The sequence below is a fragment of the Pseudorca crassidens genome, chromosome 16, assembly GCF_039906515.1.
Source record: "Pseudorca crassidens isolate mPseCra1 chromosome 16, mPseCra1.hap1, whole genome shotgun sequence".
Lineage (NCBI taxonomy): Eukaryota > Metazoa > Chordata > Mammalia > Artiodactyla > Delphinidae > Pseudorca > Pseudorca crassidens.
The window spans coordinates 34,285,159-34,307,879 of record NC_090311.1 but is presented as its reverse complement, the minus strand read 5'-3'; the positions used below and the strand labels follow the sequence as shown (position 1 = coordinate 34,307,879).

General features: G+C 38.6%; 1 protein-coding gene across 1 annotated transcript in view; it reads left to right on the top strand.

Moving 5' to 3' along the window:
• Positions 1-14,480, top strand: part of MARCHF5 (membrane associated ring-CH-type finger 5) — a 54,596-nt gene extending 40,116 nt beyond the window's left edge. The window contains exons 3-6 of the mRNA XM_067710011.1: positions 3,184-3,314; positions 10,312-10,495; positions 10,620-10,786; positions 11,567-14,480. Coding sequence (XP_067566112.1) covers positions 3,184-3,314; positions 10,312-10,495; positions 10,620-10,786; positions 11,567-11,683 — 599 coding nt within the window. The 3' untranslated portion in view covers positions 11,684-14,480. The remainder of the gene's footprint in view (positions 1-3,183; positions 3,315-10,311; positions 10,496-10,619; positions 10,787-11,566) is intronic.
• Positions 14,481-22,721: the final 8,241 nt, after the last annotated feature.

Here is a 22,721-nt window from a genome sequence, read left to right as displayed (position 1 = left end):
GACTTATTTGTTTTTGTTTGTACAGAAGGAATTCATACCCAGTGATTCAGAAGAAAATTGAAAATTGAGCTTATTCTGTTGGAACCTTCTGAGATCTTTAAAGGAAAGACAATTCAAACATATATCTATTGTCCATGTTCATAATAGATAAAATCGGTAGTGACTGATTACTTTTTAGGAACTATGTTTTCATCTAAATGATCTGTTACTTTTTTTAGGAATTACATTGCTTTGCTCCATCAGTAGATCTTTCCAAGCACCCTTTTGAAGAGGTGGGGGATGGGGGGGGCGAAGGTCAGCTGGAAGCAGGTAAAATACCTTCTCTCCTAATACATTCTGATTCTGACTGGGTAGAAAATAGTCTCATAACTTGGGCTTCATACAGAATAATGAAAAAGGAAGACCTAGAGATTTTCATATCATAGTTTTTCATGAGTACCTCAGTAGAGAATTAAGCAAATTTTTGAGAATCAAAGGAATTGGGATTCGTCAATAAGCAAAATAAAAAGGGTACTTTCGCTTTGGAGCTCATATTCTAGTTCAGGAGCCAACAAACTTTTTCTGTAAAAAAAAATATATATATATTATATATATATATATAGTAAATACAGTTGACCCTTGAACAGTGCAGGCTTGGAGGGGGGAAGGGGTGCCAACCCTCTGTGCAGTCAAAAACCCACATATAACTTATAGTTGGCCCTCCGTATCCACAGCTCCTCTGTTTCCCTCCATATCCATGGATTCAACCAACAGAGGATTGTGTAGAACTGTGGTATTTACTATTGAAAAAAATCCTAGTGTAAGTGGATCCATGTAGTTCAAACCCGTGTTGTTCAAGGGTCAGCTAACTTTGCATGTGGCCATGTTTCTCGAAAACTTTATTTACAGTAACAGTGAGGTGTTACTATGGGCCATAGTTTTTCAACCCCTATTCTAGTAGGTGGAAACAGTAAGTAAATTAGAGTATGTTAGGTGGTAAGTGCTTTAGGAAAAAGAAAAATAGAGCAGAGTAATCAAATAGGGAGTATGATGAAGTAGAAGTTGACAGGGTGGGCCTCACTGAGGTCAAGAAAAAGAGGAGGAACCAGCAAAGGAGACTGAAAAGTTAGTGACTGGAAAGAAAACCAAGAGATGGTGATGTCCTGGAGATGCAATGATTATTGGGAAGAAGAAGGGAACATCTATCAGATGTTGGTGGTAGGCCAAATAAGTGGAAGGCTGAGATTAGACCATTGGATTTAGCTATGTGTGGGTTGTTAGTGACCTTGATGAGCAGTTTTGGTGGAGTGGATTTAAGAGAGAATTGGAGAGAGAGAGTGAAAACAGAAAAATCTTCTGAGTGATTTTGTTGTAAAGGGAGCAAAGAAATGGAGCAGTGGGAAAAGAAGGATCAAGAGAAGGGGTTTCTTTTTTTTTTTTAAGATAGAATAAATAATGACATGTTTGATGAAAATAATCCAATAAAGGGTAGGGGGAAGTGATGTAGGAGGGTAGAAGTGAATTGCTAGACCTGTGTCTTTGAGTTGGTGACGGAATGGGATCTGGTGTATTAAGTGGGGATTGACTTCAGATAGGTGTGATGTTGGTAGGTGGAAACGTGCTGTAAAGAGTCTGTAGTTGTTGTTTTGTGGCTTCAATTTTCTGATTAAAGAACTATTGATAGAGAATATGAAAGCTTAAGTTTTGAGGTTTTATATATACCTATTGGCTTTAACTTTTAGTACCAGCATTTCAGGGATCTTTGGTGACTTAGTAAAATGCTTCTTACTATGCCTTCTGAGAGGGTTATAAACTTAAACCTGCAAATTTGTGTATTTTAAGGATTAAACCCTACATTATGAGATTAAATAATGATACATGTAATGTGTGGCACAGCACCTGCTATCATGTAGAATGTAGAGTCAGTATACATTGAACTAGGCTTACTTTAGCGATATCTTTGGTCCCAAAAGATGCCTTGTCATAGTTTTAAATGTTATGTAAGCTAGATTTTGACAATAATAAGTTTATATGCTAAATTTAAATCATAGGTCCCTTTGACACCTCTCCTAATGTTCTTCCTTCTTCACAGTATGGTCTGTCTTTATACAGCGACTAGTAACATTACTGGCTCCAGCAATCAGGGGGAACTATTGATCAGGGCTCCACAGATGGATGCTTGTTCTTTTAATGATTTTATCAACATATTGCTATTTGAATTTCTTCGTACAATGAAAATAAGTTGGTTTTGTATACAGCATCCTCCTATAGGTTGTAAGCCCCCAGAGGTAGGTAATACCTCTTAAACATTTCTAAGAAAATGTCCTAAGTAATAGTTTGTACGTAGAGGGCATTCAGCAAATATGATGATTACTAACCAAGTCAAGGTTGCATGTTCCTTTATTTCAACTTAGATATTCAATTCTTTATTTAGGCCTTGCTCTAATTCAGGTCTAAGACTTTTCCACTATTCTGGAAAATTCTGGAGCTAAATTATATCGGGCTTAATTGCAATTATTATAATTCCTCCTAGTATAGTTATTCCAAATAACTACCAGAGGAGGTAATAACCAAATTTTACTTTGTAAGCACATAATAATAGAAGCATAATTGGCATATACAGCTGTTGGAATGCCATAAAAACTGGCATGATCATTAAAAGTAGCTTGTTAGAGAATAGTACTCAACTAAATATAGTATATTGGATATCAAAGTAAGATAGGTTGACTTTGTGTAACTACAAAAAAATAGCCTAGGTTACCTTCACACACTATCAAGGAAGTAATAAGTGAAGTCAAAGAAGTGATAGTCTTACCAAGTACTATAGAAACTAATTGTGGCCAGGAACTGTTTGTGAAGAGCAAGTTGAAATGGCCATGGCATTCTGCAGTAGCCAGTGTCATTAAGAGAAGTAAGGGAACTATTTTCCTTTATAAGAAGCAGCTGTGTTAAGGCTTTACTCTTAGGTTTACTGATAAAGATAAAAATTTGAAGAGGCTATTTCCTAGGATTTAGGAAGTAAAACTCAGCTATTCATGCAAATGACGGAGAAATTCTAAATCTGTTCAAATCTAGGTTCCCATTACATTTATAAGTTATTTCTAAAGCATCAGGGCATCCAACTTCATAAAAATATTTTAGATCTGGTCTTTTTTTTTTTTTTAATCTGTCTTGTGTTGAAACTTTGTTTTCTTTATATTATAGGTCCAGTTGTTTACGTCTTGGATCTTGCAGATAGACTGATCTCAAAAGCCTGTCCATTTGCTGCAGCAGGAATAATGGTTGGCTCTATCTATTGGACAGCTGTGACTTATGGAGCAGTGACAGTGATGCAGGTTCACTATTTTATTCTATTTGATGATGTTACTTTTGATATGAAGATCAAACAGATTAAACAGATTTTTGTTAGGAGTTTTTAAAATTATTATTTGAACAAGTGATAACATTCTCATGGCTTAAAAATAAGAAAATATGTAAAAGCTCTCTAGGGGGAAGTCTTCTTACTCCTGTCCTTCATTTGCCCAGGTTCCCCTCTGCTCAGGTAGCCAGATATATTCTTCCAGACTTTGTTTGTGCATATGCAAGATAAAATAAATATGTTCTCCCACACACATTATAGTTATCCCCCCAAAAGGAAACGTATTAGAGCTGAACCCCCCTTTTTCCAAAAACAATGAATCTTAGAGATCTTTTCACAGAGTATGGAGAAATCTGCATAGCATTCTTTGTATAGAATTTCAACAGTTTACTAACCAGTCTCTTATTGATTAGACAGTTAGTTACTTCTAGTTTTTTGCTATTACAAAACAATGCTACATTTAGTAACTGTTGATGAAAATTAGAATGACTTAAATTTCAAGATTTAGTCCCAGGCCCTTGACTCTTCTCTCTGTATACCTCTTCTTTGAAGATTTCCAGCCATCTTAACTGTGCGTTTTGATGTCTTTCACCCTAATCTTTTCCCAAAATCAGTCCTATAAGAACAGCATGGCCCTTCTCCTTAAATGACCTCTTATGACTTCACACTCAATATTATTGAAATCAAACTTGTCTTTTCCTCAGTTTGAAACCTAAATTTATTCTGTTATCATTTCTTTATATCTTTGATTCCTACAATTATTTTCCCATCTACTCGATATATAGCCTACATTCTGAGGATTACCTTTAACTCTTTCTACTTCGTAGCGCTATATCCAGTCCGCTAAGTCCAATCAATTTCCATCTAGATATGTCTTAACATCTGTGGCTTCCTTTCCACAGTCTTTAATACTTGACTTATTGTCTTTCTCCCATCATACCTGGATGGCTAAAGGAGCCTCTTGATTGTTTTCTTTAACTTCATTCTTTTCTGTTGATCCATCCTTCCAAATGAATCTTCCTAAAATAATACCTTTCAACATTTTACTTCAAAGCTTAACGTCTCCTCTAACTTAAGTGATCATTTTCAAAAGCAGCACCTAGATTGGTTAAATGTTTCTTTTTTTTTTTAATAAATTTATTTATATTTTTGGCTATGTTGGGTCTTTGTTGCTGCACGCAGGCTTTCTCTAGTTGCGATGAGCGGGGGGCTACTCTTCGTTGTGGTGCGCGGGCTTCTCATAGCAGTGGCTTCTCTTGTTGCCGAGCACGGGCTCTAGGCTCACGGGCTTCAGTAGTTGTGGCATGTGGGCTCAGTGGTTGTGGCTCGTGGGCTCTGTAGTTGTGGCTCGCGGGCTCTAGAGCGCAGGCTTGGTAGTTGTGGCGCACGGGCTTAGTTGCTCCACGGCATGTGGGATCCTCCCAGACCAGGGCTCAAACCTGTGTCTCCTGCGTTGGCAGGCGGATTCTTAACCACTGCACCACCAGGGAAGCCCGGTTAAATGTTTCATAACTAACTCAGTAATAGTTAACACACTTTGGTTTGTAGATGATATAACTTGCTTTTCTTTAATATAAATTAAAGAGTACATGAAAGAAAAAGGGATCGAAGGGATTATATGTAATATTCTAGAAGTTGCACATAACCTGTCTAATCATGGTGAGACAGAATATTGCAATGCTTCTTTATAAAATGTTGATGACACCCCAGAAATCTGGATGTAGTCACTGGAATGAATCACAAATCATTTGTCATAGGATAGTGGATAAAGGTTGAGAATCGCTGACTTGAAAAAGATTCCATTTCCTTAACCTGGTTTGTTATGCAGTGTTCTCCACAATCTTAACTTCATTCTACTTTGAGGCCTATGGGGCTGTCTCCTCCAACCCATCCTTATGTTGTTTAGTTTTTTTACCTCTGTCCTTTGGCTTATGTCACCCTCCCTGCCTAATACCTGTCCTTTCAGGCCTTTCTCTCCGAATTTAAACCCTCCTTCCAGGCTTAGTTCAGCCACTTTCCCTCCATGAAAGTTATCAGGCAACTCCTGCCCAGTGTGATTTCTTCTTCCTCTGCATTCATGACATTTTTATTCCTCAAATGGCAGCCAATCCTGTGTTGACCAAGTGCTATTTCTTATATAGATTACCTAAGTTATTTAACTTTTGCTGTATTCAGGCCTTACTCCTCCTATTGGCAGGTAATTTCCTTGAGAAAGTAGAGACTATCTTATACGTAGGTGTCCCCTGTATAGCATATACACAGATGTTAACTTTAAAAGGCTTTCATAAATAGTGATTTTTTTAATATGACCAATTCTATCAGGTAGTAACAGGTTTGTTTAACTGACTATATGTTCTGTAATAATTTGTTAAGCCCCAGTAATGAGTATTAGTATATCATTAGATCCAGGAAGTTCAGGACCATTCACTAGGACTGACAAAGACCTGAAAACTTAGAGATTATACATTGTTTAATGTACAACTATATTATACAAAAGTATGTTTTTGCAGATGGGGAAACTAAGGCCCTTTGAGATTAAGTGATTTCTCTTTAAGACCTAACTGACCATAAGAAATAGGATGCCTCTTTTTGAAAAGATATTAGGCTAGCACAGTCTTAAAAGAATTCTCGTAATTAATGAGACACTTCAACAACAGGAGCCAATTAAGGAAAGACTACATTAACAGTATTTTAATTCAGTAAAAGTGAAAGATCATTTGAAGTTATGAAAAAAATAAGTCTTGAGCTGACCCTTGAAGAGAATGATTTGGATTGGCAGAGAGGAGGAAATGATATGAGCAAGGAGACAAAAATAAACATGTTAATGGTGACAGTAAAGAAGGTTAATGGTGACAGAAAAGAACTAAAATGATGATAATGCATATATACATTATGTGTTACCATTTAGATATAACCTTCACATGTACTGTCTCACTTGAAAAGATTTTTTTTTTTTAGCCCAGAAATGGGAGCGATTAGCTGTGACAGTAGATAGCTCCTGTTGTGTGATTTAAGAGTATTCGGCAGACTATTATCTTTCTGAATATTTGATAGCAGTCGTGCCCCCTACTCCATCAGCAGAATTTAGGATTTTCTTTTTCACACTTAACTTTTTTTTCCTTTTGTTCTCTGACTACTCTGAAGTTCAGGTAAATCAGATTAAGGAATCAGATCACTGTTTTTTCCCATTTATTTCTTCATGAACCAGTCTTAGGTTCAATCCCTTTTCGTTGTAAAGAACTTGAATGGTCCCTTTGATTTAAATTTCTGTTGAAAAGACAACGTGATAGTTAACTTTTTCTTCCCCTAGCACCTGGCTGAACACCTTTCAAGCACTGATGCGTATAATTCTTGCAACAATCTTGTGACATAGATACTATCAATTATTCCTAGTTTACAGGTTCAGAGAGCTTACATGTCCAATACCAGTACCACCTTCCAGCAAGGAAGAAGCATTAGGACTCCTGTCCCTAATCTAGGGCTCCTGAAATAATAGCTGGTCCCAGAGGCAGCTGGAGCATTGTATCCAGGAACAGTGGAACACTGACACCCGGCCCAGCTCTGCTTCTGCCTCTGCTGTAAAGCAGCCCCCACACGCATTGTCCCTTCTTAATTGTGTTGCATCTAATTACCCTGAATTCTAAGGAAACCTTTTAGTTCATTGCTGTTCCATCCTCCCATTTAAAAGTAGGGTTCTATAGGCAGTGCTTTAAAAGATCAAAACTTAATTAAAACTAACTCTTAGCATTTTAGCATTGATGAACCGCAGGCCTAGCTGACTATGGAGATTTAGCTTTTAGCTCTTAAGCAGAAAAACAAACAAACCTTTCTCTAAACCTGCAATTCCATAGGCCTTGATTTTGTACATGGATAAAAAATTCTTAGAGAAGGGCTTCCCTGGTGGCACAGTGGTTGAGAGTCCACCTGCCAATGCAGGGGACACGGGTTCGCGCCCCGGTCCGGGAAGATCCCACATGCCGCGGAGCAGCTGGGCCCGTGAGCCATGGCTGCAGAGCCTGCGCATCCGGAGCCTGTGCTCCGCAACAGGAGAGGCCATAACAGTGAGAGGCCTGCATACCGCAAAAAAAAAAAAAATCTTAGAGAAGACATTCTATAGTTCCTGAATCTAACCTCAAAATTTAAGTCTTGAAAGTTATCTCTTTTTCAGTCTTAGGGCATAACATCAGAATGTACATGATCTTACACAAGATTTGCTGGTTTTATATTGACCAAAGTTAAATCAGACCCATTGATTAATTCAGCTTTCATTTATTACCCTTGAGTCTGACTGTAGCGGTATGTAGTATGACACTACAGGTGTTACACTGTCCTAGTTCCTTAACATTATATTTGCACACTTGTTTGATTTGATTGCCTCTTACCTCCAAAAGACGTCTATTTAGCTCACCTTTTAATTCCCAGCACCTAGGCCTGTGTCTGGCACGTAATCATTATTCAGTTGAATGAATGCATGCAGGTATGCATGTAATGGTCAGCCTCAGCTTAAGCACAAAGCATGACTCTTGATCACAGGTGGGGAAAATGGGCTTTTGCTCACTGTTTGCCCTATTTTCTTTTTTATTTCCTCATTCTTAGACACCTGGTTGGAAAGTTTTTACTGCTACCCATGAGGAATAAATTTTCCCTTACTATAGTCCATACCTGAATATTCACTTTGCTTTATATATATATTTTTTTTTTTTTTTTTTTCTGTACACGGGCCTCTCACTGTTGTGGCCTCTCCCATTGCGGAGCACAGGCTCCGGACGCGCAGGCTCAGTGGCCATGGCTCACGGGCCCAGCCCCTCCACAGCACGTGGGATCTTCCCGGACCAGGGCACGAACCCATGTCCCCGGCATTGGCAGGCGGACTCTCAACCACTGCGCCACCAGGGAAGCCCTGCTTTATATTTTTAAACCCTAAATTCTAAAAAGAAAACATAACCCAACAAAGGAATTTTTCAAATTTCTGAATTTATTTGCTAACACTTTGGGAGTATTTAAATCACATTTAGTTATAACTTTAAAGTGATCATAATATTGAAAATAATAAAATGATACAAAAAAATAGAGTGTCATGTGACAAGCATTATAGGTAAAGACAGTTTCTGGGCTAATCCACTTTTGCCACCAGGGTGGGATATGTGTTTATGAAATATGGTGAACCAGACTATTTCACTTTAGGGCAGCTCAAAACAACCACCCTTTACATGCAAGATATGAGGTTGTTAATTTCTACCTGGAAACACAGAAGAATATCAGATACTGATACCATGGGTTTTGACCATTTGGAAGAGGCTAGTCCTCTGTTCTTTAATGTTACGTCTTGGTTAGATAAATTAATCATGCACAAAAGTCTGGGCTATATCCTTAGCTGAAATTTTAAAAGCACCCATTTTGGTCCTCTCCACATGCTTTTTCTTTTTTTTTTTTTTGTGGTTGGCCACGCCACACAGCATGGCATGTGGGCTCTTAGTTCCCCGACCAGGGATTGAACCCGTGCCCCCTGTGTTGGAAGTGCAGAGTTTAACCACTGGACTGCCAGGGAAGTCCCTCCACATAATTTTATAAACTATTTCTACCTGGATCAAGTCTGTTGTCTAGAATTTGAATTTGCCGTGACCATTGTCAGCTTCCTTATTTCACATCTCCTTGAAGTCCACCTAAAAAAATCTGCTATAATAGCTGACGTAAAGGGCATCTCATTTTTGAAAAAAAATCCTGTTTACTTTTTCATGAGTTTGCTTTCCTGAGTAGATATTGTCCCTGGAGCTTTTAGTCTTCCCTACCTTCTTTTCTCCCTTCCCTTCCTTTCTTTTCCCTCGTCCCTCTCAGAGATATAGACAAAGGCAAAGACATAAATTGTCTATATCAACAATCCTTTCTTCATAGTTTAATCCTCAAGTGTGTACAGAAAAACTATATAGAAACCTTTATAGTAGTCTCCTCATATCAAGCTGTGATACCTGGATGGGCTAAAACCCCAAGATTCTGAAATAGTCTCCACTGTCATAACTGCCAAGAATAATCCCTCAGAGAAATATATTTAATTTGCCAGCATTTGAGACTTTTGGCTGAAGGGAGGTCATTTGAGACCTGTGAAAGAATTTTTAGGGAAATTTTCTAGTTAAAAGTAAGATGCTCACCAACAAAGTGGCCATGTTGAGAGACATGTAAGACCAAGATTGATCAGCAAGTGAAAGAATTTTGCCAGGAGGGGAAGTATGGAGATTCACAAATGCAAATTAATCATGTCCTTCTTGCCCTCTCAGATCTAAACCAATTGAGAAATAACCCCAATACCCAGATGAGAGGGGAAGGATTGTTTTAGCTTTATTACCCCATAGATAGGCACCCTTGGGTTCCTGGATTAGAAAAAGTGACTGGAACCTGTAACCAGAACTGGACTTCCTATTGCATTCCCTCAAATATAGACCTTGGAATTGCATTTTAGGAGAGTTAAGTCTGTAGAGCAGGCATTTAGCCAGCCAGAGAAATCACACGCAATCCCAGACACCACTGAGCAGGGAGAAAGCCAAAGAGAAATGAGATTTCAGACCATCTCCTGAAGGCCGGTCCTGCCTCTTGGCTGGCTGTGCTTACCTCCTAGTAGGAAGAGCAGGAAAACAGTTGCTCTTCTCGAAGACACATGAGACCTAAAATTATAGCCCAATCTAACCAAATTAAATAGAGGAATGAAAGCAAGAACCAGAAGTCCTCTCCCCTCTATTGAAATGTAATCAATTAAAGCTTTTATTCCAATGTAATATGAAACAGCTTGGGAGCTTTTCTTTTTCCCCTTGAATGAGAGGCATTCCTTATAAATAAATCAGGATTGATAGCTTTCCAGCTTATTTTTAAAACTTTCTGTATTCTTTTGAAATTTAGCATTTCCTCTAAAATGAATTGCACTCAAGCATGGAACCCTTCATTAGATAAGGAAATGATTGGAGCAAATGCTATCTGTTTCACAGGTTGTAGGCCATAAAGAAGGTCTGGATGTTATGGAGAGAGCTGATCCTTTATTCCTTTTAATTGGACTTCCTACTATTCCTGTCATGCTGATATTAGGCAAGATGATTCGCTGGGAGGACTATGTGCTTAGACTATGGCGCAAATACTCAAATAAACTACAAATTTTGAACAGTATATTTCCAGGTAAGGCCCTGAATTGTGGTGGTAATGAACATACCAAATTAATCTTGTGGACGAATCCTAGCATGCAAAGATATTTTAGATATTCTGATTTATTAGCACTAATACCCTACATTTTTTTCTTTAGGGATTGGTTGTCCTGTTCCTCGAATTCCAGCCGAGGCTAATCCTTTAGCAGATCATGTCTCTGCAACCCGAATTTTGTGTGGAGCCCTTGTTTTTCCTACTATTGCAACAATAGTTGGTAAACTAATGTTCAGTAGTGTTAACTCTAATTTACAAAGGACAATCTTGGTAAGGTGGCTTTAATATTACTTTTTTCAAGTGACTATGCAAAAGAGAAAGAACTGTATATTTGTTTTAAAAAAAAAAGAATGGGACTATATAAATATTTATACTATGGCTCCTGTGCCTTAAGTCTCTATTTGATCCCCGCTGTCATCCAATAGCAATAAAAAGACGAGGATCCACTGCAGTAGTTCTGGTCTTCTGGAACTATGCTTTGGGAGTTCTCTCCTGGGATATGCGTGAATCATTACTCCCAAAAGATAGTGTTGAAAAGTTTCTGCTCTAGGGTCAGACTGCCCAGGTCAAATCCTATCACAGACATTGCCTTTCTGAGAAACCTAAATAAAATTTCTTGATTTCTCTATGCTTGTAGAATGGAGATAGTAATGGTAGCTACCTCAGGATTATTGTGAGGGTTAAATCAGATAATTCATTTGAAGTGCTAGCACATAGTAAGCCCTTATGTTGTTTGATGTCATTATTATTGTTCCCACTTCTCCCCTCTGGTAGCAGCCTGCATATAATGCCTGGGCATTCTCTCTACTATATGAGAATGGATTTAGAGCTAAGTGGAAGGAAGATTACTCAGAGAGGATAAAGGCTTTCTGACCTCTAATAGTCTATTCCTATCTTACCCCCTAGTAAAAAAAAAAAAGAGAGAACTATTTCATTTGCGGTCATCTGAATTAGCAACAATGCTTGTGTCTTTTGTGATTTAAGTAAAATGATTTTTATTATGTTCCTCTAAATCTGCATTATAAAAAGCTAATTTTTCTCTTTTTTTAGGGTGGAATTGCTTTTGTTGCCATTAAAGGAGCATTCAAGGTTTACTTCAAACAGCAGCAATATTTACGTCAGGCACACCGCAAAATTCTAAATTATCCAGAGCAAGAAGAAGCATAAAACTGTGACTTCTCATTGTTCTGCAGTCCTCTCATTCTTATGAGTCTGTTGTGTTGTTTTGATTCCATCATTAATGCACAGTAGTGGAGACTTGCGATAAGCTGCTGCTCTCATATTTTTAAGAAGTAAAATAAAGCACTTAGGGAAGGGGAAACCCTCTCAGTAATCACGGAACCTAAGGATGTGATTTGTTTTCATTGTTTTGTATGTACTTCTTTTATGGCAGTCATCTGAACCATTATCTTAGCATGGTGAACCTGAGTTTTGTTCATATTTTCTTCAGACAGAAATGTAAAGATCAAACTGTGCAAATATTTAAAAATGCACAGGCTGTTTTATTCAAAGGCCTCTTTTGTACATGTTCATGTTCAGTGTTTTCTTAGAATCAGCAATTCAATGAAGGTACTATGAGGATTTTTCTCACTGGCATAATTTGATTACAAGCTAAACAGGAGTATATGTTAATATGAGGAAATGTAAATTAGTTATACATAATTAACAAACCAAAAATGTATGTAAACATTCAAATGATTATCTGAACAAATGCAATTTTGCTGTGTTTTTCTTAACCCATGTGATATCCTCCAAAACGTGTAGGGTAAAAATTCACAGGGCTTCCAGATCACTTTTTCACTATTAAATTTTATTTATATAATGTTGACATCTCATAGTTCATATTGTAATTTTGACTTATGCAGTCTTAATTACTGTGTGTGTGTGTGTGTGTGTGTGTGTGTGTGTGTGTGAGTGAGAGAGAGAGAAAGAGAAAGGCAGAGACAGAGACAGCGACATCAGGTCCTTCCATCACCAGAGTAAGGTTTTTAAATTCGTGTTTCTGGAAATTAGAACTGCCAGTTTATAGTAGTTTGAGCACAGAGAACGATTTGCAAAAAATAAAGTTATTTTCCTCTCCTTTCTCATCGATTCAGTTATTCAGGTGTTTGTTGATCACCTCCTACTTCCCCAGGCACTATGCAAAGTGTTGTGGGGATACAGTGGTGAACAAGACAGACTTGGTTCCTGCTTTTATGTAGTTTACAGTCTAGTTTCAACAGGTAGAAAACCAGCAGTGAGTAAACCAAGGTGAGGCCTTGAGCTCTTTGTTTTTATACCAGTCAGTGAGGAAATAATTATGAAAACAAGTCTTGAGTAAATATTAAGGTCATTGTTTTTGTCAAATTATAAGAAAAAAAACCAATACTAATATTTTTAAATTTAAATTGCTTGTCATACTGAGGAGGCTAGCACCTTAATAGTCACTGTTTAACTAGTTTTATATTCATTTTTCAAAAGCAATTATTTATTTTAAGCTCTTCAGTAGTGACCCTTTTAATGTTCAGCGATCTGGTCTTGGAGTGATTTTCATCAATTAGTATTAAGTTTTTTAAAGATAGTTCCAAAAACCCTATTTATTTTCTTGTTCACAGCATCTAATGCATGGCAATATGAATGTTCCCCCTTACTGATAAGTGGCCACTTCTCTTTAGGATTGTAGCAAGTATAGATTGAGCTATGTTAGATTACAGTAGTATATGTTAACTTCAGTAATTTAAGACTGGTACCTTTCTATAGTATGAATGTCTTAATTTTGAGTTATAACATGAAATTTATGTGAATGGCTATTGAACATTCAAAGTTGTAATTACTTGGGGAGGAAGGGAATATTTGACTGACAGTGAGCCTTATATTAAGATCACTGCTACAGTTCTGAAGGGGAGATATAAAACTATGATTATATATAAAAATAACAGATTATATAGCTGTGCTTATAAAATATATTGGCTTTCTTAAATTTTCAATATGAAAAGACATACTGGATATTTCCTGCATAATTTTGTTATGTAGAACAGCTTTTAGCAGCCTTTACTAAAGTTACACAAGCACACAGTTCCCCATTTATTACTTTATGCCCAAAATGGGGGAATGACTGCTTGGATTTGTTTGGCATCAGGGCTTGTGAGGGCCAGAGAAACAACTCTAATCCTTTAGGGGCAGGGAGAAGGAGTTTTGAGGGCTGTGGGGAGGGAACTGCAAGTGCCTGGGGACCAGAGTAGCCTCAGCCCTGGAATTGAACACATTTAAATCTAAAGAGCCTTAGCTCAAGAAGTACCAGGTACCAGCCTCTTCAGAAAGTGTCCTGCACCACCCTGAATCAACAAAAGCATGGGCTGACTAAAGTTGGGTGGACCTAGGTTCAGATCCTAATTCTGCTTTTAATAACTATGTATGACTTTCATCAAGTGACACCTTGCTCTCAGCTACAGTTTTCTTCATCTCTGAAATACAAATAATACTTAGAAGACTGTTTCTAGGATTAACTGAGAAATGAAAGAAACAGAGAGAGGCACTTTAGCTAAGCTCAAAATAGCCTCTACAGAGCAGTAGTGTCTTAATTGCTGAACACTAGGAAAAGGGAACGAGGCAGTAAACGAGAAACATTAGGGGACAGATTAAGACTTTTGGGATGGGCAGGTATATTTGTGTTTTCCAGTTTATTTTCACGTTTCTTTACTGTGTTATTTCTATAATGTTTTAAACCTCTTTTATAAAATTCAATGACAACTAGTAGAATTCTCTTCTTTGCAGAATTTAACTTATCTCCAAAGTGGCAGAAAATATTGTTCATCATTAAATGATTATCAAATGACTGTGAAGAATATAAAATTAAACTGAGTGACTTAATTAGTCACTGCCTTGCTAACTGTGCTGTAATTTTTTTAAACGTCTTGTTTTTAACATAGCAGACTATCTCAACACTGGCTGGATTAGGTTAAATAAAGAATTTTTATGTCCTCTAGGTGTACTTTGTCTGTTGAACAACTTCCAAAACATAATTTGTTTATTCTGTACCTACTTAATTCTTTTTAAATCATAGTAATCGAGATACTAGTGAGATTTTCTCTTAGTACAAGTAATCTGAATTTTTTAAGAACTGTAAAGAAATTTGTCTTAATTTCATAAGCAGGCAAACCTAAATTCCAAGTATGTTCTAATTTTTAAAATGAATCCCCCCTCACCTACCCTCAGAGCCACTTGGACTATGATTAGACGAGATCTGTGGGTGGTCTTATGCCACAGGTATCAAAGTATACTCAGGTGGGTTGGGAACACAGAAAAAGTTGCTTCCTCCAAGATCCTAAGAACTTTAGTTTCTGAAGCAGATTAGAATCTTCCAGAATGAGTACATCAAATAAAGGCCTTTCCATCCATGGGGATAGTATTGTATCTAAATCATTTCACTGTCACCGTCTGAGACTAGCAGAGAAACAGCCATAGAGTCAGTCCTGGATGCATATTCTAGCTGATGTTTAATGGTTGTAGGGCAAGTTACTTTACCTTTCAGATAGACCCTCAACTTCCTTATCAATAAGATGAAGATTATAAAACCAATCCCCTGGGTTATTGTGCAGATTAAGTGAGATAACATGCTGGGACAGTTTGATATACAGAGAAACTAAATATATCTGTGCCAACTTGGAGGTTTGTTTGCCCATAACCTTTCTTTGGTCCCCTGGGATCTCAAGTTTGCTGCTTCTCTGCTACCTGCCACCCACGCACCCTCTAATGGGTATAGTGATGAAATGTTTAATTGCCTTCCTGGAACAAAGATCCTGAGCAAAGGGAAAAGAAGAAGGATTTGCAGCTCAGTGTAGAAGACTTGGACAAGTAACAGAGGCTCGGCTGTTCTGGTCAAGCCCATGTGGATTTATCGTACTGCTAACAGCTTGCCAAGGTTACTGTAGGCCAACAACGTATCCTACTTTACCAGATGTTTGTTGAGCACCTGTATGAGCCAAGCACTGTGCTAATAAATCCTTTGGTAGATGGGAAATAAACCTGCTTTGAGATGTTTAGAGTCTTCAAAGTACACAACAGATCTTAGTCTTATTATGATATTACCCCCCCAAGAATGTAAGATCCATAAGGGTGTGGGGGGGGCGGTGTTTTACTGTTGTTTACTACTCTACTCCACAAATTAGCAGCGTTCATGGGCTGCTGTTGAATACTTTGAAATCTTAGAAGATGTGCCCTCCTTAAATACAGACTGTCTCTAGTTTAAAATTAGCAAGAAACAATCTGTAACAGGAACTGAGAGGTAATACGTTCATGACCTTTTAATAATTCACATCGAACAACGTATTCTTAGGTATCAGTGTATTTACCAATTCAGATAATTGTACACCAAAATTAAGACACATAAAGTACACGATTGGGACTTACCTGGTGGTCTAGTGGTTAAGACTCCGCGCTCCCAATGCAGGGGTCCGGGTTCGGTCCCTGGTCAGGGAACTAGATCCCACGTGCCGCATCTAAAAAAAGATCCCACATGCCACAGGGAAGATCTTGCACGAGGCAACGAAGATCCCTTGTGCTGTAACTAAGACCCGGCGCAGCCAAATTAATTAAAAGTGCACAATCTTTAAGTATAAATCTTGGTACATTTTTGCCTTGCAGTGTCACTCCAGTGCCCTCTGTTGTTCCAAAGGAAAATGGTATACAGAATCCAGTTCCATATCACAAAGTTGGGCAAGGAAGAGTGAACTTAGAGCTGAGAGAAAATAATTTGGCACAGGTAAGTAATGCCCTTTTTTATGGCCTTTCCTAGTCGATCTCTGACCTCCTCCACTCCACCCACCCCACAAGGAAATATAATCTTGACCTCTTTTCAGTTAATAACTTAGAAAGTGTTTTGCATAGTCATTTAATTCTGATGTACTTGATTCACAGAAAGGGCCGTAAGTGATTAAATACCATATCATCCAGGATAATAAATGGGCCATTTTTTTATATTATGGTTTGGGGTGTAAACTGGTATGGAGGGTAATTAGTATCTTTCTAAATTACAAATACATGTACCCATTGACTCAGCAGTTCGAATTCTAGGAATTTTTCTTGAAATATATTTGCTCTATATATTCCTTGCAGCAATATATGTAATAACAAGAAATTTGAATCAACCTAAATGTCAGTAGGGAATTGGTTAAATAAATTATGGTATATCCATATTGAATACTATATAGCTCTAAAAAAAAAAACAATGAAAGAGCTGTTTACATAATGATATGAAAATATTTCTAATGAATATTTAAAAAAATAAAGGGACTTCCCTGGTGGTGCAGTGGTTAAGAATCCACCTGCCAATGCAGGGGACATGGGTTCGAGCCCTGGTCCAGGAAGATCCCACATGCCTTGGAGCAACTAAACCCGTGTGCCACAACTACTGAAGCCTGCGCACCTAGTGCCTGCGCTCTGCAACATGAGAAGCCACCGCAATAAGAAGCCCATGCACCGCAACAAAGAGTAGCCCCCGCTCTCCACAACTAGAGAAAGCCCGCGCACAACAATGAAGACCAACACAGCAAAAAAAAAAGTGTACAATCATTGATTTATACTGAAGTATAGTATAGTATAGTATTTTCAGAGTTGTGTAACCATTACCCCTATCTAGTTCCAGAACATTTCTATTCCCCCCAAAAGAAACCCTATACCAATCAGCAGTCTCAAAGTCCCCCTCCACCCGGCCCTGGAAACCCCAAATTTACTTCCTGTCCAGATTTGCCTATTCTGGACATTTCCTTTAAATGGGGTCATATATTATGTAGCCATTTGTGTCTGGTTTCTGTCACTTAGCATGTTTTCTTGGTTCATCCATGTTGTAGATGTTTCAGTACTTCATTCCCTTTTACAACTGAATGTAATCTATTGTTTGGATAAAACCACATTTGGTTTATCCATTCATCCACTGATAGACATTTGGGCCCTTTCTCTTTTAAACCTACTCCAATCATGCCTTTACCCCCTACATCCCACACTTCACCAAAACTACTCTAAACAAGGTCATGAGTTACCATATTGCTAAATCCAATGGTCAATCCGATCTAATGGTCACCTCATTTAACTTTATATAAAGTATTTGACAAAGTCATAGCTTCATTCTTGAAACAGTTTCATTTGGCTTTTGGAGTACCACCCTCCCGATTCTCTTCCTACCTCACTGGCTGATCATTTCCAGTCTCCTTCATTAAATCTGATTTACCTCTCCAACGTCTAAGTGTTGAAGAGCCCCAGGGCTCAGTCCCTGGACTTTTCTCATTTACACTACCTAAGTGAACTCATCCAGACTTCTGACCATCCATCAGATGATCTACCTTCTATAATATGATAATAATTCCCAGATTTATATCTCCAGCCCAAATTATACCCGTGAATTCCCGATGAGCATTTCCTATTCAACATCTTTATATATACACACACACACACACACACACACACATATATGTATATCATCTCAAATTATCCCAAGCCATGTGCAGACTGGTGCACGGAGGGTGAGATGCTACATGGAGAGAGAGGGGGTGAGGGAGACATGTGAGTGATGGAGCCATCTTGGAAATGAATCCTCCAGCCCCAGCCTGCCCCAGCTAATGCCATGTGGATCAAATACAAATTACTTGGCTAAACCCTTTCTGAATTCCTGACACACACAATTGCCAACAAAATTAAACGAAGTGGTTTGTTATGCAGCAATAAATAACTGAGACACGCAGTGACAACCATTAGTTACTGGTGTGAGACATCTTAGGGGGTGGAATTCAAGTATTTCTGGCTCAGGTGTTAAGGGCATCCCTGTGGTGAAGGAGGCATGAAGATCCTTCCCCCTGAAGCCAATACACTTTGAAGCTATCCAGCTCTTCTTGCTCTGATGCTATGTACACCAGACAGTTCTCAGAGGCCCACAGAGACCAATCTAAAGAAGACGCTGCCTGAATCTTGTGTCCCGTCCTGGCCTTGATGGTACCCAGGATGAATTAGTAAAATGGTCTCTTTGTCTTTCCCTGCAGCTTAATCACTAGGCAAGAATGTGCTGATTGTGAGGTCACAAGTATGCTAGTATGTCCATATGAGAACTATAATTCTCACCATAACTTAATAAATGGGCATTCTAGAATCTGCCTCCTCATGAAAGATTTTCAGTTAGTTGGTCTTCAAGGACAGAGGAGAGCAAGTGTTTGAGTCTTCAGAGCAGAAGAGGGACAATTTCAACTGGTTTTTATTTAGATGATTCACCTATGAGCCAATTCCTGATGTACTTGTTTTCTGTTCATCTACAGTCTTTCTTATACCCATTTAGCATGTGAGAACGTGGAGGTTAAGTGCCCTAAATGCTCCCCTCTCCTTTCTCTGCCTATTCTATTTTCTCATTCTCCAAGACTGTGATGTCTCCCACATTTCAATGATTTTAAATGTGAGGTCTTTTTTTATTGTTTTAATTTTATACAGTAAAATAAACAATTTTTAAAGGTAACAACTCAATGGATCTTTATACACATACATATTTTTATTGAAAAAAATCCACATATAAGTGGACCCACACAGTTCAAACCCATGTTGTTCAAGGATCAACTGTATACCCCTGTGTGACAACAATCTACACCATATAGAATATTTATTTCCATCTCCCTAGAAAATGCCCTCTTCCCAGTTAATACATCCCTCCCAAGACACAATCCTATTCTGACATCTATCAACAATCTTTTTAATTTTAGCCATACTGGTGGGTATATAGTAATAGTATCTCATTACCATGATGTAATTCTTAACAAAGGTTGTTAAGGTTACAACCAATGTGCTACCTCAGCCCTCAGGCTGCTACAAAAGAGAGTTAGTAACTGGCAAGGGTTTGATGGCTTTGGCTGAATAATCAAGCAACCCCAATTTTTAGTTATTAGAATAGTGATAATTCAAATCATAACTCTATTTCCTCGTGTATATATAGAAAGAGATCTATTGCTATACATATGAATGAGCCAAGACGTGAGTCCTGCCCTCATGGAGCTTGCAGTCTACTTTTATAAGAAAGCTCTTACTTCTAGTTCATACAGCCACTAACATAGCGTAATTTACCTATTTGACAGATTTCTAAGAGGCTTTGAAGGCTTTGCTGTGCCCTGTTCTTCACTAACAGCTGCTTGTCCTGATTTTGTTGGTTGTTCTCACCAGTGTAATTATACATCAGTTAATGGTCCTTTCCTTCTTACAGTAATTAACCAAAACCATAAACTTTCTGCAAAATTTTATTTAACCAGTTCGACATCCCTCTTTTTCTGAGGTATTGATGATTATATTTCTTTTCAAAGCTTTTCACCAAACTACTCTCTAGAGCTCAAAAAAAAGTCTTATTTTCTTATGTTCTTATGTTCTCCCTTTGATGATTCAACTGTCTTTCAAGAGTTACTTGACTTTAACTTCCAGCCCTTCTCTTGCAATTTTCATTTTGACTATCCTATTTTGAATTTCTAAGAGCTCTTAATTATTCTCTGAATTTTCCATCTTTTATTTTTCCATATAGCAATAGGACCCTGTCCTTGACCTTGGCTTGTGGATGTAATATCTTCTCTTATCTCCTCAGATTATTATTAGTTTTTTAAAAATATTTTGTTCTACTCTCTGCATTGCCTATTTCCTCTGAACTCTTTTCCTTGAGAGCCTGGTGATCCTTGGTTATCCTTTCATATTTAAAAGTAATACACTAGGGACTTCCCCGGTGGTCCAGTGGCTAAGAGTCTGCACTCCCAATGCAGGGGGCCTGGGTTCGATCCCTGTTCAGGGAATTAGATCCCACATGCCGCAACTAAGATCCCGCATGCTGCAACAAAAGATCTTGTGTGCCGTGACTGAAGATCCAGCACAGCCAAATAAATAAATAAATGTTTTTAAAAAATAAAAGTAATGCACTAAACAGCTGACTGGAAGCTCTGTAGGGATGCAAAATGCCTGTCAATTGGTGCCCTTCACTGTGTAGTGAAAAGGTAGAGAGCCAACTTTTCTTTTGGGGAAGACCTCCGTAAGTCAGCATCTGTATTAGTCAGCCCCTTTCCGTTACAAACCACCACAAAATTTCAATGGCATACAGCACCAGCATTTATTTCTTCCTTCTGCCCTCTTCAGGTTGGCTCTGTTGGGCTTGGACCCAAGCCTCAAGTTGGGTTCAAGTCTGCTCCACATGTCTCTTATCCTCCTATACCAGTGTCTACCCATGGAATATTGTTCTCATGGTGAAAAGCAGTCCAGCAAGACAGCAACCCAACCATGCAAGCTTATTTCAAGTCTCTGTTCATTTCACGTCTGCTAATGGGGCCAAGCAATTCACATGGTCAAAGACAAAGTCAAGGGATGTGGCACTATACCCTACTTACTATGAGGCCCAGCAAGAATGAGGATGTGAACTTTATTACACTGAACTTTACTCAGTGTAATAGAGTTAGGGAGTTAAGAATTGGACTTCCTTGGTGGTCCCGAGGTTAAGACTTTGCCTTCTAATGCAGGGAGTGTGGGTTCGATCCCTGGTCGGGGAGCTAAGATCCCACATGCCTTGTGGCCAAAAAGCCAAAACATAAAAACAGAAGCAATATTGTAACACATTCAATAAAGACTTAAAAAAAAAAAGGTCCACTTCAAAAAAACAAAAACTTAAAGAATTGGGACAAATAATCCAATCTAACATTCCACTCAGTGTTTTCAAGCCACTCATTGTTTTCCCTAAACAGCCCTCCCATCTACTGTCGGGGTGAATGAAGCAAGCTACAAGTGTTCTTGAGAACAGGTAGGGGGATTAGGGCTCTCCCTGACCAGTGACAGCAGTCTGTCCTTTATTCCTCTCGTTTTCCGTCTAGCCCTCAACTACTATTAACCCCACTTGCTGCTCTCCATGTGCTTACTCTTCTTTTTTATGTGGGTACCACACTGCGAAGCTTGTGGGATCTTAGTTCCCTGACCAGCGATTGAACCCGGGACCTCGGCAGTGAGAGTGCTGAGTCCTAACCACTGGACTGCCGGGGAGTTCCCTACTTACTGTTCTTAAGTTCTGAACTTCTCAGGTTCAATTTCTCCAAAGAATACACCTCTGGTATCCTGTGGGAGTGAAGGAGGTAGACTTGCTCGATTGCCGGAGCTTTGAAAAAACTCAAACTAACCTCCTGCTTTCACCCCTGCCTTCTGAGGTGTTATGATTCCTAGTCTCTCTCATTAGTTTTCCCTTCTTCAGGTGCTTGTGTATTTACCTTTACTCGGCTACAGTTCCCACTGCATTATCTGCTTTTTGACAGCAGTAGTTGGGATTTACAATTTCATCAAAGATACAGTTTGTGATTTTGTTCCTCGTTGGTTTGGTTTGATTCTGGAGTGATTTCCAAGAGTTGGAGAGGCTAAACGGGTCTTCTATTCTCATCCTTAAAACTGGAACTCTAAAGGAGAAAAATAATTTTTAAGCTATCATGTGTTGATTGCTTACCATGTGCAAGGCACTTCTCTAAGCAATTTACTCACAGTACATTATTAAATCTTCACAAAGTCCTGAGAACTAAGTATAATTATGATTATGCCCATTTTACAGGTGAGGAAATGGGGGCTGAGTGAGGTGAAGGCCAAGGCCAAGGCCAACAGACTGGTAAATGGTGGAATCAAGATTATAACTCAAGTCTGTCTGTGAGTCTGCACTGTGAGTAGATTTCATACATGGTGCCCATTTACCCTTCATCCTTTGCTAAGGACAAGCTCCCAGCCAGACTCCATGCCTGGGGACTGGGACTACACAGACCAATACAGGGGGCCCTGCTCTCAAAGAATTGACTATTCCTGAGGCTCCAGCTAGAAGTGCTTACCCTGTCCTTTATGTGGTTACAATTCTGCCAAAAGTATCTTTTAGAGAAGGTACTCCTTAACATGCTATGTTTACCAGGCACTAGTATAGATTTCCTAAATTCTGAACATAGAGGTACCAGGAGGAAATTCTTTTGTATCTTACTCTCTCCGCCAGTGTTTGGCTGTCTTTGGATATTGACAAATCTGACACTTCCTGTAGAAAGTAATCATTGTCTAAAAACGTGAAGGACTGTAGAAATTGCCAAGTTCCATGTAGTTGTTTTTTTTTAATAAATTTATTTATTTATTTTTTGGCTGAGTTGGGTCTTCATTGCTGCGAGCAGGCTTTCTCTAGTAGCGGTGGGAGGGAGCTACTCTTGGTGGTGGTGTGCGGGCT